At 43.6% G+C, this 13,201-nt stretch overlaps 1 protein-coding gene across 2 annotated transcripts in view; it reads left to right on the top strand.

Moving 5' to 3' along the window:
- The window catches only part of LOC144149448 (uncharacterized), an 89,443-nt gene that overhangs the window by 42,461 nt on the left and 33,781 nt on the right, over positions 1 to 13,201 (top strand). For both annotated transcript variants that reach the window (XM_077681015.1, XM_077681016.1), the window contains exon 3: positions 1,222 to 1,442. In XM_077681015.1, coding sequence (XP_077537141.1) covers positions 1,222 to 1,442 — 221 coding nt within the window. The remainder of the gene's footprint in view (positions 1 to 1,221; positions 1,443 to 13,201) is intronic.

Raw genomic sequence — 13,201 nt, 5'->3', positions numbered from 1 at the left:
TCTGCTTGAAGATATATAGGTCAACAGCTTTGATATACCGACTCATTAAGCTCTTATCAATATGGTTGAAGAAACAATTGCATTTATCAGTTATTCCCTTAGTATAGGGATTAGGCCATAAAAGTTACTCAGACCGGCCCCAGCACCATCACAAGAAAGCCTTGCAAACCGTATGCACGCTTTCTCAAATAGAAAGCTCCATTTTTAAGATTCTGAAAAAAGTACTTTTTTTCTGAACTTTACAGCATTTTTTCTTAAAGTATCACTAGATTAGGAATAATTTGTAACCTTCATTGAAAAATATTTAAAACTGAAGACAGCTTAAAATTCACTTACGAACTACCTAGGTGAGCATAGACCGCGGGCAAACAGCGGCAGCTAAATTATACAGATTCTAAATGCTTCTCTGTATCTCTAAATGTATCTGTAATTTGTAAATCGCATTGCTTTAGAAATATTTGGAAACAGAAAAAGATATTAAAACTGCTTGTGCTGGATTTATCTTGTCTTAACATACTTTCTTGTCCTTTAGACATTGTGTGTATTTATCAAGTTAGTGTAGCATGCATCACCTATGTTAACTGTTTATCTTGTGCAAATATACAACTATAAAAATTCGTTGTTTAGTCTTGTGATTAGTTTTGATATGCTGATATATTCAACATCTTATTTTTGTACTGTACCAAGTGTGATGGCTTGTTCTGTCATTATATTTTTGAAGGGTTAGTGGTTCTCTTTTAGCACAGCGTTTTTGCGCGGATGTGTTTTCTTGCACTGCATTCACAGTTTTCCGATCTGTACTCCCGGTAGGAGTCTTCATCAGGAGGTTTACGAGTATTGTTTTATGCGCTTCGTGGACATAAGTAGATCTATTTGCTTGTGTCCGAAATAAACTAAAATTGTAATTGAATTTCGAGTTTTGTGCATACCTAGTGGCTAGAATAATTAGTAAGAGTTCGGGGGTGGGCCTTTCTCCACATGAGCTATAAAACCTATTCCGAGCGAGATTTCAGGGGCACACTAAATATCCGTGACACCTTGACACCTCTTAAACGCACCAAAGTGTTCATTTCTGTGTGATAATCAGAAGAGGATAGAATTTAGCTATATGCAAGAGAAGTAGGAGTTTCCACAAGATGTGTACATCTATGATGACAAATTTTTATAGAGGACTGTGATAACAGAAGAGGTATGTTGATATGTCGGCACTCTTTTCTGCAGGTCTCTGCGAATCCGGGAAAGTTTCTTTCATCAGGCGAACACTTCGATGTAGAATTTGAGGTGCATCCTGAGAAATTCACAGACAAACTCGAAATTAAAGGCCACAAGCAGTTTCTGACGCTCAGGAACAAAAACCTGGCACAGTTTTTCCGGAAGTACCCCACTGCGGCAAGGCTGAGACAAACTCGTGTCCATCCTTGTGGCTACTACAAAGTGCTGGAGTGAGTATCCCCGGTGGATATGCATTTCTGGAACACGCTTTGTTTTGCTGGTAAACGTTTTAGCTGCAAAAGTCAGTGTGAGAGCAAATGAGACGAGTTTGAACAATGTATTTCAAAAAAATGAAGCCAATTATTCGCGGCTTCTATATCCCTAATACTGAAGATACAATTTCAAGTTTCCAGCAGTTTGTTTTTCACAAGTGTTAATCAAGGATAAGTCCGGCTGAGGGACACTTGAGTCGTGATTGTATGAGAAATCTGAATACGGGAGCGTGTTGTCTGGGCTTTGATTCAGGCAGTAAATTACACCATTGGGGATGAGTTTAAGTGACTGTCCCTTCAGGATAAAATATCTTTTGGAGAGTTGTTTTATCGCTACAAACATTATGAAGAACCCAAAGGACGTGTACAAAAAAATCACGTATGCATTTCTTTCTGTCTATTCATACTTGGCCGAAGAAGATTAGACCAAATTCCCTAGTACTTTCGAAGAATGCAACGCCCTTCGTGGGTGAATAGCTGCTTAGCGGCGAAGTGAAAAGTGAATCATTTTGCCGGGTATTTTGAAGGCTGTTTGTGCGCTTTATGTGGGATCTCTTGTGTACTGTTGTGATGTGCAAGAATTATACGCACATACGCCGATTGATACAACAGCCACACGAGTTTACTGCCCTTAATTTGTCTAATCAACTTTAATATACCTTAATGCTCGTTATTTACCTTCGTTCAGAATACAACCTATTCAATCTGATTCAACCTGCCTGCATTTTAAACTCCCCGAGCGTACCCTATTCTCTCTTAGTGTTGTCTTATCGCTGCCTTATCAGGTGTTAATCCATTTAAATTCGTTTTATGTAGGCAAATTCCACCTTATAATTAACCGCCCCGGTGGGTCATTGGGTAAGACAATGCTCTCGTGTGTGCTAGGACGCGGGTTCTATCCCGGCTGCAGTGACTGCTTTATTGATGGAGGCAAAAAAGAAAAAAATTCCCGTGTGTCGAAACGCTAGCGTAGATTAGAGATACCTGAGTGGTCAAAATAAACCAAGAACTCTCCATTACGGCGCGCCTCAAAGCCGAGATGTACCTTCGGCGCTTACAAAACTACAACTAATCTATATTTTGATTCAAGTATATGTCAGTACTTGTTTTTGTCACGTCATTAGTAGACATTCTGTGTCTGCAGGTATTTTTGAATACAGATGCACCTAAATACCCTTTTTTCGTTGTGAGGAAGTGCGGTGACTTTGCGCATTGGAAGCGCAATTTAGCCTGCTCTGCCGAACAAAGGTCAAATATCACACTAACAAAATTTTGTTTCCATTTTTTGCTTTGCAACTGTGGACAATCGGGCACCACTTGAATGTTTTGACGACGAAGGTAACTTTTCGCGTTTGCTGGGAACTACAAGGCTTTCGACTATTTGGAAGGAAGGGAAAAATCGGCCGGTAGGCTACGCAATTTCACGAACGTGGGAGCGTTAAGGCATTTCATGTCAGCGTGTAAAGACTGCTGCAATACTCCTTAATTCACCAGGCTGAGGCATAGAACGGTGCAAGAAGGTACGGCTCCATTTAGAAATGTGCTTCTGGAAGTAAATATGGTGCCTTAAAGTATCAAGTAAAAAGCGAATGAATCGTTTTGAAACGTTGTACCATTTCTCAAGCACTAACAAAACGTTTCACGCACTGTTACACTTTACAAAAAGAAACGACCCGTGACAAGGTGTGCGCTTCCCCAAAGTGTAGAACTCGGGGATAATCATAAAGCACTTGAATTGTGTCACGACAGAGGCTCGTCAGTGTGATTAATTAACACTGAGCGTCACTGCAGCGTAGATACCACCCGTATAAAATACATTTTAGAAGATTTATGTATTCAGACCGAGAAGAATTGTCACAAAATATGGTGTCGATGAGAATCTGTGGTGGTTGCACGCTGTTGTTTTCGTCGACAATTTAGAGCTAGTCCGAAAACGGAAAATAACAAACCCAGTTCCTAGTTTGTAATCTCCTGAAACAGTGGAGCTGTGGTCTTGTGTAGCTTCGAAGGTCAAAGGCCGCATGCCGGAGTGCGGCAGCACTGCCGCAATGCAAATTTGTGGATTGCACGAAGTAATCCGCAGCTAAACGTCAGCGGCGGGAGATTCCCTCCCCTCTTTTTCCAATAGCTGGACGGGGAGAAGCGAATCCTTACCTGACCACTGCGCCCTCTATTTGTGGGTCTCGGACCCGGCTTTTGCGATACCGCATACACAGAGTACACGGAGTACAAATTGCACGGAGTACTAATAACGTAGGCAAGGTAACGCCGTTTTAGCAACGCCAGATTCTGTGAGAAGGGCATGGCCTAGGCCTGTGTACAGATAGCCGCATCTGTAGTGTGAGAAGAAACTGTGCAGCCACCACGATCGGAATTTAACGGCGCAGCTCTGGAATCAAGTGTGAGAACTATCACTTCATCTAATACATGCCACTACCATGTCTTTCATCGTCGCAGACAGTAAACTCTGTCATCCGCATTCGTTTTTATAATGAAATTATCCGGTCACTTAGCCACGCTCGTCACAATGGGCCTTTTTGACTACCATACAGGGGGTATTTCAGCTAACTTTAGGCAGTGTTTATAAATATGCCGATGCAGTCAGAGACAGCGTGACCAAACCACCGTCATCATCATGAACAGCCTATTTAGGTCCACTGCAGGACGAAGGCCTCTCCCGTTGACCTCCACCCGTTACTGCCCTGTGCTGGCCCAGTCCATTCTTTGCCTCCGAATTTTCTGATTTCATCTCTCCATAGAGTTAATGGCCTTCCTCTTCTTCTAGTCCCGTCTCTCGGATCCATTCTGTTGTCCTTGTGGTCCACCTGTTGTCCGTTCTTCGTACCACATGAACAGCCGAAGTCCATTTTTTGCTTAACTGAAACTATGATATTATCTATCCGAGTTTGTTCCATCATCGAGGTAGCTCGTTTTCTCTCCCTAAGTGTTACTCCTACCATTATTCGCTCCATGGCGCGTTGAGCGGACCGAAGTTGCTTTCTGATTGTTTATTGTAAACGATGCACCAGAGCGAAATAAATCACGGACACAGAAAGACGACGGGACGAGCGCTGCCCGTGTCCGTGTTTCATTTCGCGCTGTGGCATCTTTTACAATGAACTACCAACTCACCCAACAGTACACGAAATGTCAAGTAAGTCGCAAATTTTCAGCTCCGTATGTCTTCACCAGCCGGACGCATTGGTTGAATACCCTTCTTTTTAGGTATAGAGGTATCTCACTTTTCAATATTTGCGAGTGCTTGCAGAATGCACCCCATCTAAGTCCTATTCTGCGCCTGATTTCATTCTCGTGGTTTGTGTCCGCTCTGACCATCTCGTCAAGGTTATATTCTTGCACTTGTTAAAGTGTTTTGTTTCCTAGTCTAAAAGAAGGCGCGTTGAGCATGTTTATTTATCATACCTTAAGTTTTAGTCATTTATCTTTAGCCCCACAGCGAATATCTCTGATTGCAGTTCCTCAATCATATTTTGGAGTTGCTCTACAGATTCACTGAGCAAGACTATGACGTCTGCAACCCTTAAACAGCTGAAGTACTCGCCGTTTATCCGTAAGCCTAAGTTTTCCCCATGAAGTCTCCTGGATACACTTTCCAGACATGTGAACAATTTTGGTGAGTTTGTATCTCCTTGTCGCACTCCTTTTTGGATCGGGAATTTATCACATCGCTTGTGAAGTGTAATTCTGCCGGTGCATTCCTTATATATGTCGTCCAGGAGTAGTGGGTAGGTCTTCTCTATTCCTTGGTTCTCTAAGGCTTTCATCACTGCTTTGGGGCTTACTGAATTGAACGCTATTTCGTAGCCTATAAATATAATTTCAAGTATTTTATTATACTCTGCCATTTTTCTATTACTAGGTTGATGACGTGGTTGTGATCAATTGTAGAGTATCCTTTTCTGAAACCAGCCTGTTCCCTGGGTTGTTGGAAGTCTAGGCTGGCGGTTATGCGGCAAACGATTATCTTGTTAAATAGCTTCTACACAACCGACAGAAGGCTGATGGGTCTGTAGTTCGTAAGATCTTTCTTATCTCCAGATGGATTTCGCCTCTCCATTTTCTTTATGAATGATAAAGACGAAATAATAAAGTTCTTTTGACGCTCGAGCCGAGAGGATGATCTCGGCTCGCTCCGATGACCGGCGTCCAACGCTTGAAGCAGGTGAGAGATAGGTACTGCCTTTCTTGCTGGATATTACAGTTATTTACACTATTTACCTTACTCCAAGTATTTACATCAGGACAGAATGACGGTTACATTGTCACTCTGCCCGCAGCATTATGTTCGGCCAAGATCTATACCGAACTAGATCCCTCTCGACCGACCCCGGACAAAACCGAACACTTCTGTTTTTATCCCAAATACCATGCCTCAATTGGGGCGTTCAAGAAAGTGCGAAACCCCTTTCAAAATATTTAATATGAACCACTGATTGGCCACAAGAACCAACCAATCCTACACATGTCCCCACCTGCTGTCACGGAACCCAACGGTCTCTCTCATGCACCCATAGTACGTTTCCCGCGCACGTTATTGCAACCGACAAGCAAATACAAGACATCTGCCACCCAAAGTCACTGACCGCGCGGAGTGGCCACATCATTACGCTGGGCGGGCGGCATCTGCTCAAAAGCCAACGCCGAACGCTTAGAGCGGTCTTCGCGCGGCTAACATCTTAGTGTCCTCGCCTTGCCGCCTCGCAGATGTCCGCATGCGCTTGCAGGCACAATGAGGGAGTCTAGGCCAATCCCTACCAGACTAAGGGACGACGCTGTCCGCCGCCTGACTCACGGGAAGAGCTGCTCTAAGCCCAGGCGACCATTTTCGAGGCAAATGACCCATAAACGAACAGACCTACGCCGGCTTCGCGAATCCTCAGTCTTTCCCGCGCGACTTGTCGACGCTACGAAGCGGCATCCTTTCGCTTCCCGTCAGCTCGTCAATGACCCACCGCATACCAACGCAACAGAGGTACTGGAGTAAGCACCCCCGTCTTTTGCCACACAAAAGGAAGGGGCACAAAACATGGACCCATTGGCCCCCAACTTCGCCTCCCTGCGGTTGCATGAAAGGAACGCTGCATGACAGCTACAAGCGCAGGCGACGCCGATACATGAGCCACCAGCAGCTTTCATTAATTAAATGAGGAGCGCGAACTTAACATCTCCCTCATTGTGAATTTATTTATTTTTTTATTTACAGATACCTCAAAGACCCCAGTGGGTGGGGTTGGCGTTTTTCCTGGCTGTTGGTACTTTTGAAGTCATTAAACACCTGAGAATACTTAAGCTTGTATAGTGTTAGATCTTCACCCTCTTTTAGAAGGTATATAGTTATGCCGTCGTCGCCTGCAGCTGTGCCTCTTTCATGCCCTTAAGTGCATTTTCTACTTCCTCTGTCGTTACTTGTGGAACATCGCAAGCAACGTTTGTAGGCTCCCTACTTTGCCCCGCTTCAGCTTCGCTGGCGTATAGCCTGGGGTAGAATCGTTCTGCGATTTTAATTATCTCTTGCATATTGTGCGTAATGTCACCCTGTTCATCTCTTAGTGCGGACATTCTGTCTCTGCCAATATCCAGCTTCCTGCTTGTTGTCTTCAAACTTTCTTTTTTCTAACGTTTCCTCGATGGCCGCCATGCTGTACGCAGGAATATCATTTGTTTTTCTTGTGTTTATTCATTTTGATGGCTCAGCTAGTTCAGTTTGATACCCCGTATTCGACAATATGATCTTCTGGAGCTGCCAAATAAGTTCCTTTGTTTGCCTAGTCTGTTTTCCAGTATGCTTCCTACATGCTGCTTCTCCAGTAGCCGCTGATGACTCCGTGTTTGCTGTTGTTAGGTTATCATTTAGGGTGTCCCCACTGTCCTCGTTCTGACCGTCTGGAAGTGCGAACCTGTTCTAAAAGGTTATTTTACAATCATGCTTCCTGTCTGTTACTGACCTGACGTTAAGCTTCTTACCTTTTACGAGCTTCCTTCTTTCTTTTTTGACATTTAGCTTTACTTTGCACCTAACCACCCGAACATCACGGAACCGAATCATGCTTCGTATCTCCACGTGTTGCGCAATACCTGGGTTGTCACTCAGAATGAAGTTAATTTCTTGTTTTTGCAATCCCTTCAGGACTTTTCCAAGTCCATTTTTTACTTTCGCGTTTCTGGAAGAATGTGTGCAGTAGTTTGTGTGTATTTCTCTCCGCGAATTCAACCGGTGTATTGCATCGACAGTTGCGAGTGCCAACTCCAAATTTCCCACTGACTTTTCTCCCACTTTCTTTGCACCTACTTTTCTGTTAAAGTCTCCCATTGCAATTTCGAACTGTGAAGTTCTCTTATTCATTGCTGACTCGATGTCTTCGTAGAAATTAACTACGGCCTCATCCTCGTAGCTAGCTGTTTTTGTATAGACATGTATTATCTTTAACCTGTACCGCTTGTTAAGCTTGATCATAACGATTGGGATCCTTTCGTTAACACTGAAGAATTATTCCACATCTCCTGCTATTTCCTTGTGGATAAAAAATCCTACCCGTGCTCTTTATGTTCGTAAAGCCCCCTATAGCACAGAATACGCCCGCTAGTCAGTTATATGCTGACTTCTCCTGTTCTTCTAACCTCACTTAGCCCAATATTATCTCACATAACTTGTTTGAGTCATTCTAATAGCACAGCTAAGCTACCCTCGCTAGGAAGGGTCGTGAGTTGAACGTTGCCAAGTTCAAGCTCCATAGGCGGCCTGTCCTGATCGAGAGATTCTTCGCACCCTTTGCTCGATCACTTGCCTGACCGCCACCGTGACCAGGTCTTCTACAGCAGCTACGGACTGAGGGCCGAGATTTGGGTTGGTCACTCATGAGGGGGTTGGGCTAACTACTACACCAGGGTGGTCAGATCCTTCTCTGGTGAGGGAGTGCTGTTTGTGTCCCCAACAGCCTTCCTAGCATGGTTGAACCTTTCTAGTGTAGCCTCCAAGGTATCCGGGATTGCGTTTTACTTCCGGACCAGGTATAACTTCATACCAGGGATAAAATGCATGTTAGTAACTTTTGTCTATAATATGTCACCCAACTTTTTTGTGGTTTGCTTGGTTGGAAAAAAAGTCTATTTTATATACCCAACTTCTTAAGCAACAAAGCTAGGAAAAAGAAATTGCAGTTAAAAAGTTGCAGAGCGGTCTGCGAAACGTCCGAATAATTCGTTTTGTTAATATTGAGTATTAGTGTTTTAAGGATTCCTGATGATACCCGGGAAAAACAAAAACAAAAACGCAACGTGACATGCGAGCGAGTACCTATGGTTTGCAGTGTTCCCAAACGTCCCGAACACGCTCAGTCACAGCTGCACTGCTGCTTGAATGGCGACACGGCAGTGACTTAGGCGTTTGCCGTGCGTTTACGGCAACGATGTCGTCTCCTCGCTACTCTTTGTTATAGCGATAAACATATCCTGTGGTTATTGCTTGTGCGGCCGGAAGTAATTATTCAATTTACTCCCCTGTCGCTTTCAATGTTTGTGCTCCGAACGCATGGGAGCACTGCAATCAAGAAGCACAAGCAGGCATGTTACATGGGGATTTTTTTTATTTCGGGGGCATCATCAGTAGGCTAAAAAACTGTAAAACTTTATAGAAGGAGAAAAACAACTTATTTGAACATTTTGTCAACCGCTCGGCATCTTTCTAATCTTAGTTTTTTCCTACCTTTGTGAATTCAGAAGCTTTCGAATTATTCTTGACTACTTATCCAATAAGGAAAAATGCAGAAAATAGCCTGAAACACTTCATTCAAAGGTGAGCAATATGGATTTGGTCGCGTAATCTTAAAATGCATCGGCATATTGTTAAATTCGGCTTGATGTACTGAAACAGCCGCAAAATTCCTACTTTGTTCCCCCGCGTGTCGCAGAAGAAGGAAAGGGCTCGGCGTACAATCGTTCCAGTGTTAAAAGAATGTCGTCAGTGTCAGTATTCGCGATGTAAAGCTCGTCGACACAGTTCTATAACAGCCTGTGTCCTGGTGCAATTTTCGCATTTTCTGAAAAGAGAAAGCTCGTATTCTTGCACAGCAGAGCATAGAGACGGACAGGACCCAACACAGAACGTTGTGTTAGTAGCCACAAGAAGTGCCTGACAAAAGGCACAGAAGAAATTTCTTCACGGCTCATACAAGACCGAGGCACTCGTGGGCGCCTATTGAGGGGTTGCGCTAGAAAAGAGAGAAGGAGAGTTGCTTAGGTAATCTTAAGTTTGTGCCATCTTGGTTGTGAGCTAACACACCTCCTCAGATATTTCAGGTGCTTACATCGGTGCTGAGCTCAGGAAACAAATTGAAAATACCAGTACAGGAAGGTGTGGTGCGAAAATAACAAAAGTTAAGAATGTGTCCGTGTGCAGCGCTCCCAAATAAAGAATTGTGCTTCCTGTCTAAATAGGCTCGTTATTTTTCCGCCAATTTCGCTAAAGTGCTAGTTGAAGCACCGGAATTCAGAATAAAGGATCCGAATGAGTGGCCATCTTTCTCATACCTATAAAAATAAAGGTCTGGTTGCGCCAATATTAATCCGTTTGAATGTAAATGGTGCCGACCACGAGGCGTATGTGACCTTGGGGGCGTCTGAAATGGCATTTGAAAGGGGAAGTTACAGACCTCAGCACGGAGATCCACCGAACCTCCAAAGACAAAAAAGTTGGTCTCAAAAGCAGACAACCTAAGGCCAAGGCAAGGCGCTTCTATGATTAGCTTTGATGAAGCTAGGGCTTTAGATAAGCCAGACTGCACCACCGGAAATTCACAAGGACTGCCTAAGGTAACTACTTGGTTTTGTTTTTCAACACCAGAAAATAAGGCCGCTTCAAAGAACAATTGCAATTAGGGACGGGAATTGACAGTTTGTCATTTCCAAACGGGACGTTCGCATATATATGTTTTTAAATTTTGGAACTGATATTCCATGAGAATCTATATATTTCATTTTCTCCTACACATACACCAAGGCGGAGAAAGGCTTCCGTAAACCTGTAGCAAACAACCTCTTCTTTGTTTTTGCTGAATAAATAAACCATTCTGCCGTGAACACATGGCACAGCCATTGAAATACACGCTCCGTATCTTTTGTGTATTGGGGGTATGGCAATTTCGGGCTGCTGATTCCGACAGTTCGCGAGATAAAAAATTCCACGGTAAGTGACTCCGACAGTACGAAGGTGTTCATGCTGTGCAGGCTTCTCATGAAGGAAGATTTTTTTTTGTATATTCTTCCGTACCGAAAATTCTGATGTACAGGAAAAGGTGGGGTGGCGGAGATGGTGTGTGTGTAGCTCCCCGCATCACAAAGTGATTTCAGAGAAAATTTCAGCTACTCTGCCCGTTGCCCGACATAGCATTACTGGCCATTCGCGTGGAGTCAGGATGTTTAACGGTTGGTGGCTGGTATCTTGCCTGATAAAACAAACATTTTATATTGGCCTTGCGCCTGTTATAGAGACATCATTCTCGTCGTCCAACTGGCCTTAAGGACCTATTGTTAGGCTTACCTGCATCCGTAACCTCGTTCTTTCCAACGGAAAACAAACGTAAACTGTCTTTGATCTGGGGTATTACTTACTATATTAGATTCTAATTCGCAGCGTTGTGTGTAAATTCTACCATAATTGGTCCATTATAATCACGCACCGCCGCATATGCGCTATGACAGCCACAAAGTGGGTCCCAGCCTAGACGACGCTCTTGTGGTGCATAACCGGGTTGCCATTTGCATGCCCTATGGAAGCCAGTTGGAACGTTATGCAGGTGCATATCTGTATTCACCGCCAAGATATTACAAAATATTTCGGGATATCTTTGTTTTTTCTGGAAGTTCCGTTCCTCGTGCGCTTGCGTTACACAAACAACACTGAAACCGTATTTCCGCTGATCGGGCTATTCAATAACACCACCGTGATATCACAAAATAAAAGAAAGGGAGAGACCATTCCTACAAAATTGTAGGTCGGAGGATGTGCTGTGTACCATAAGTGTGTATGTTTATCGGTGGAAATACCAATAGTGAGGGCCAGTGCGACTGAAAGGTACGTTTCACCAGCTACAACGTATTTCTCGTCTACATTTGGCGGGTATGTGGTAATGGGTTTTTATTAATTTATTTAAAATACGTTACAGGCTCCATTACAGAGCATGGAGTAAGGGGGGTACATAGAAAGAATGCTTGTTGTTGAAACTTCTGCCACATTACAAAGTAATACACTGGAACTAATAACCATGGTTGCACAAATCACAAGGATGGGTTTCAGGCAATAATAATAATTTAACAGTCGCACAAAAACACCATGAGCAAAAACAGAATTGGGGGAGGTTATACAATGATATGACAGATAAATGTATCATTAATTGCTCGCAAAAATTTGCAGCTTCAGTTAAATTGCCAATGACATCGGGGAGGTCATTCCAGAGTCCTATGGCATGATTCAAAGCCGATGATTTTAATTAATTTGTTTTTCCAAAGATGCGTGTAATTGTGTAGTCGTTTAGTCATGCGCAATGGTGCTTTGTGGCGTGGATGCGTGAATATATTTGTGAAGCAAAGACAGGAGGCCAACTGTGCGCCGTATATCTAGATGTTGTAATGAAAGGTCGTGTTTTATTTGTGTGATGCTCGAGGGGCGACTACAAATGCGTGAAATGAACCGTGACGTTCTGTTTTCACAGCTTCTAGCTGAGTAATGTGGTAGGCTTGGAAGAGGATCTCACGGGTGATGCGAATTCTAGCTGCGGGTGAACGAAGGTTAAGTAAGCTTGTTTGCGGACTTTATGTGGCGCGTTTCGTAGGTTTCGACGTGAGTATACTAGTGTTCTCGTTGCGTTTGCAGATATGTTGGTTGCATGTGCCGCACAAGTAAGATTAGAGGTGAGATGGACGCCGAGGTATTTATACGAAGGTGACCGTGACACGTTGGAATTATTTATGTAATAAACAAATGCAACAGTTAATGTTTTTCGACTATCGGATATTACTTTACATTTAAATAAATTTAATGTCATTTGCCCTGCACCACACCAGTTGTTAATGAGAATAAGGCCTATCTGGAGAGCAAGATGATCATAGGTGCTAGATATTGAATGGTATAGAATGCAATCATCAGCAAAAAGCCGTATTAAAAGAGGAATATTAGTTGGAAGATCGATAATGTAGGTTAGAAAAATCAGTGAACCGAAGACGCTACCCTGAGGAGCTCCGGAGGTGACGTCGGAACCTGGAGAGGAAGAGTTATTAACCACAGTGAACTGCCGTCGAAAAGACAAAAAGTTACGGATCCACGATAACGTTAGCGACTCTGACGAAGCCCCTTCTGGCGACAAAGAAGCCAATTTTGGGGACGTGAGCAAGCAGGGCCTGTAATCAGTAGTACCAGGCGGACGAAAATGGTAAACGCGCAATAACTTTGTTTTAAGGTGTGCAAGTGCAGAATATTGATGCAAAATGCAAAATGCCTAAGTTAGGTTGTCCGGACAAGCAGGCAGCAGAGCGGAGAAATGAAAATTTTGGGATCATAAACACAACTCGTGCAGAAAGCATGCGAGGCCTAGGAAAAAGATTGTCTGCGGTGGAGCACAGAGCTGTCGTAGAGTTTGTGTTGGCGCTGGCGGCGTTTGAACGCGGTCGTAAATTGCGAAGCAGCGATGCAGTCTGGGAAAATT

This window comes from Haemaphysalis longicornis, unplaced genomic scaffold (genome assembly GCF_048455015.1).
Source record: "Haemaphysalis longicornis isolate Haplotype H1 unplaced genomic scaffold, Haemaphysalis longicornis Haplotype H1 scaffold_8, whole genome shotgun sequence".
In the NCBI taxonomy this organism is placed as follows: Eukaryota; Metazoa; Arthropoda; class Arachnida; order Ixodida; family Ixodidae; genus Haemaphysalis; species Haemaphysalis longicornis.
The sequence above is the reverse complement of the archived record's forward strand: the minus strand, read 5'-3'. Positions and strand labels throughout refer to the sequence as shown.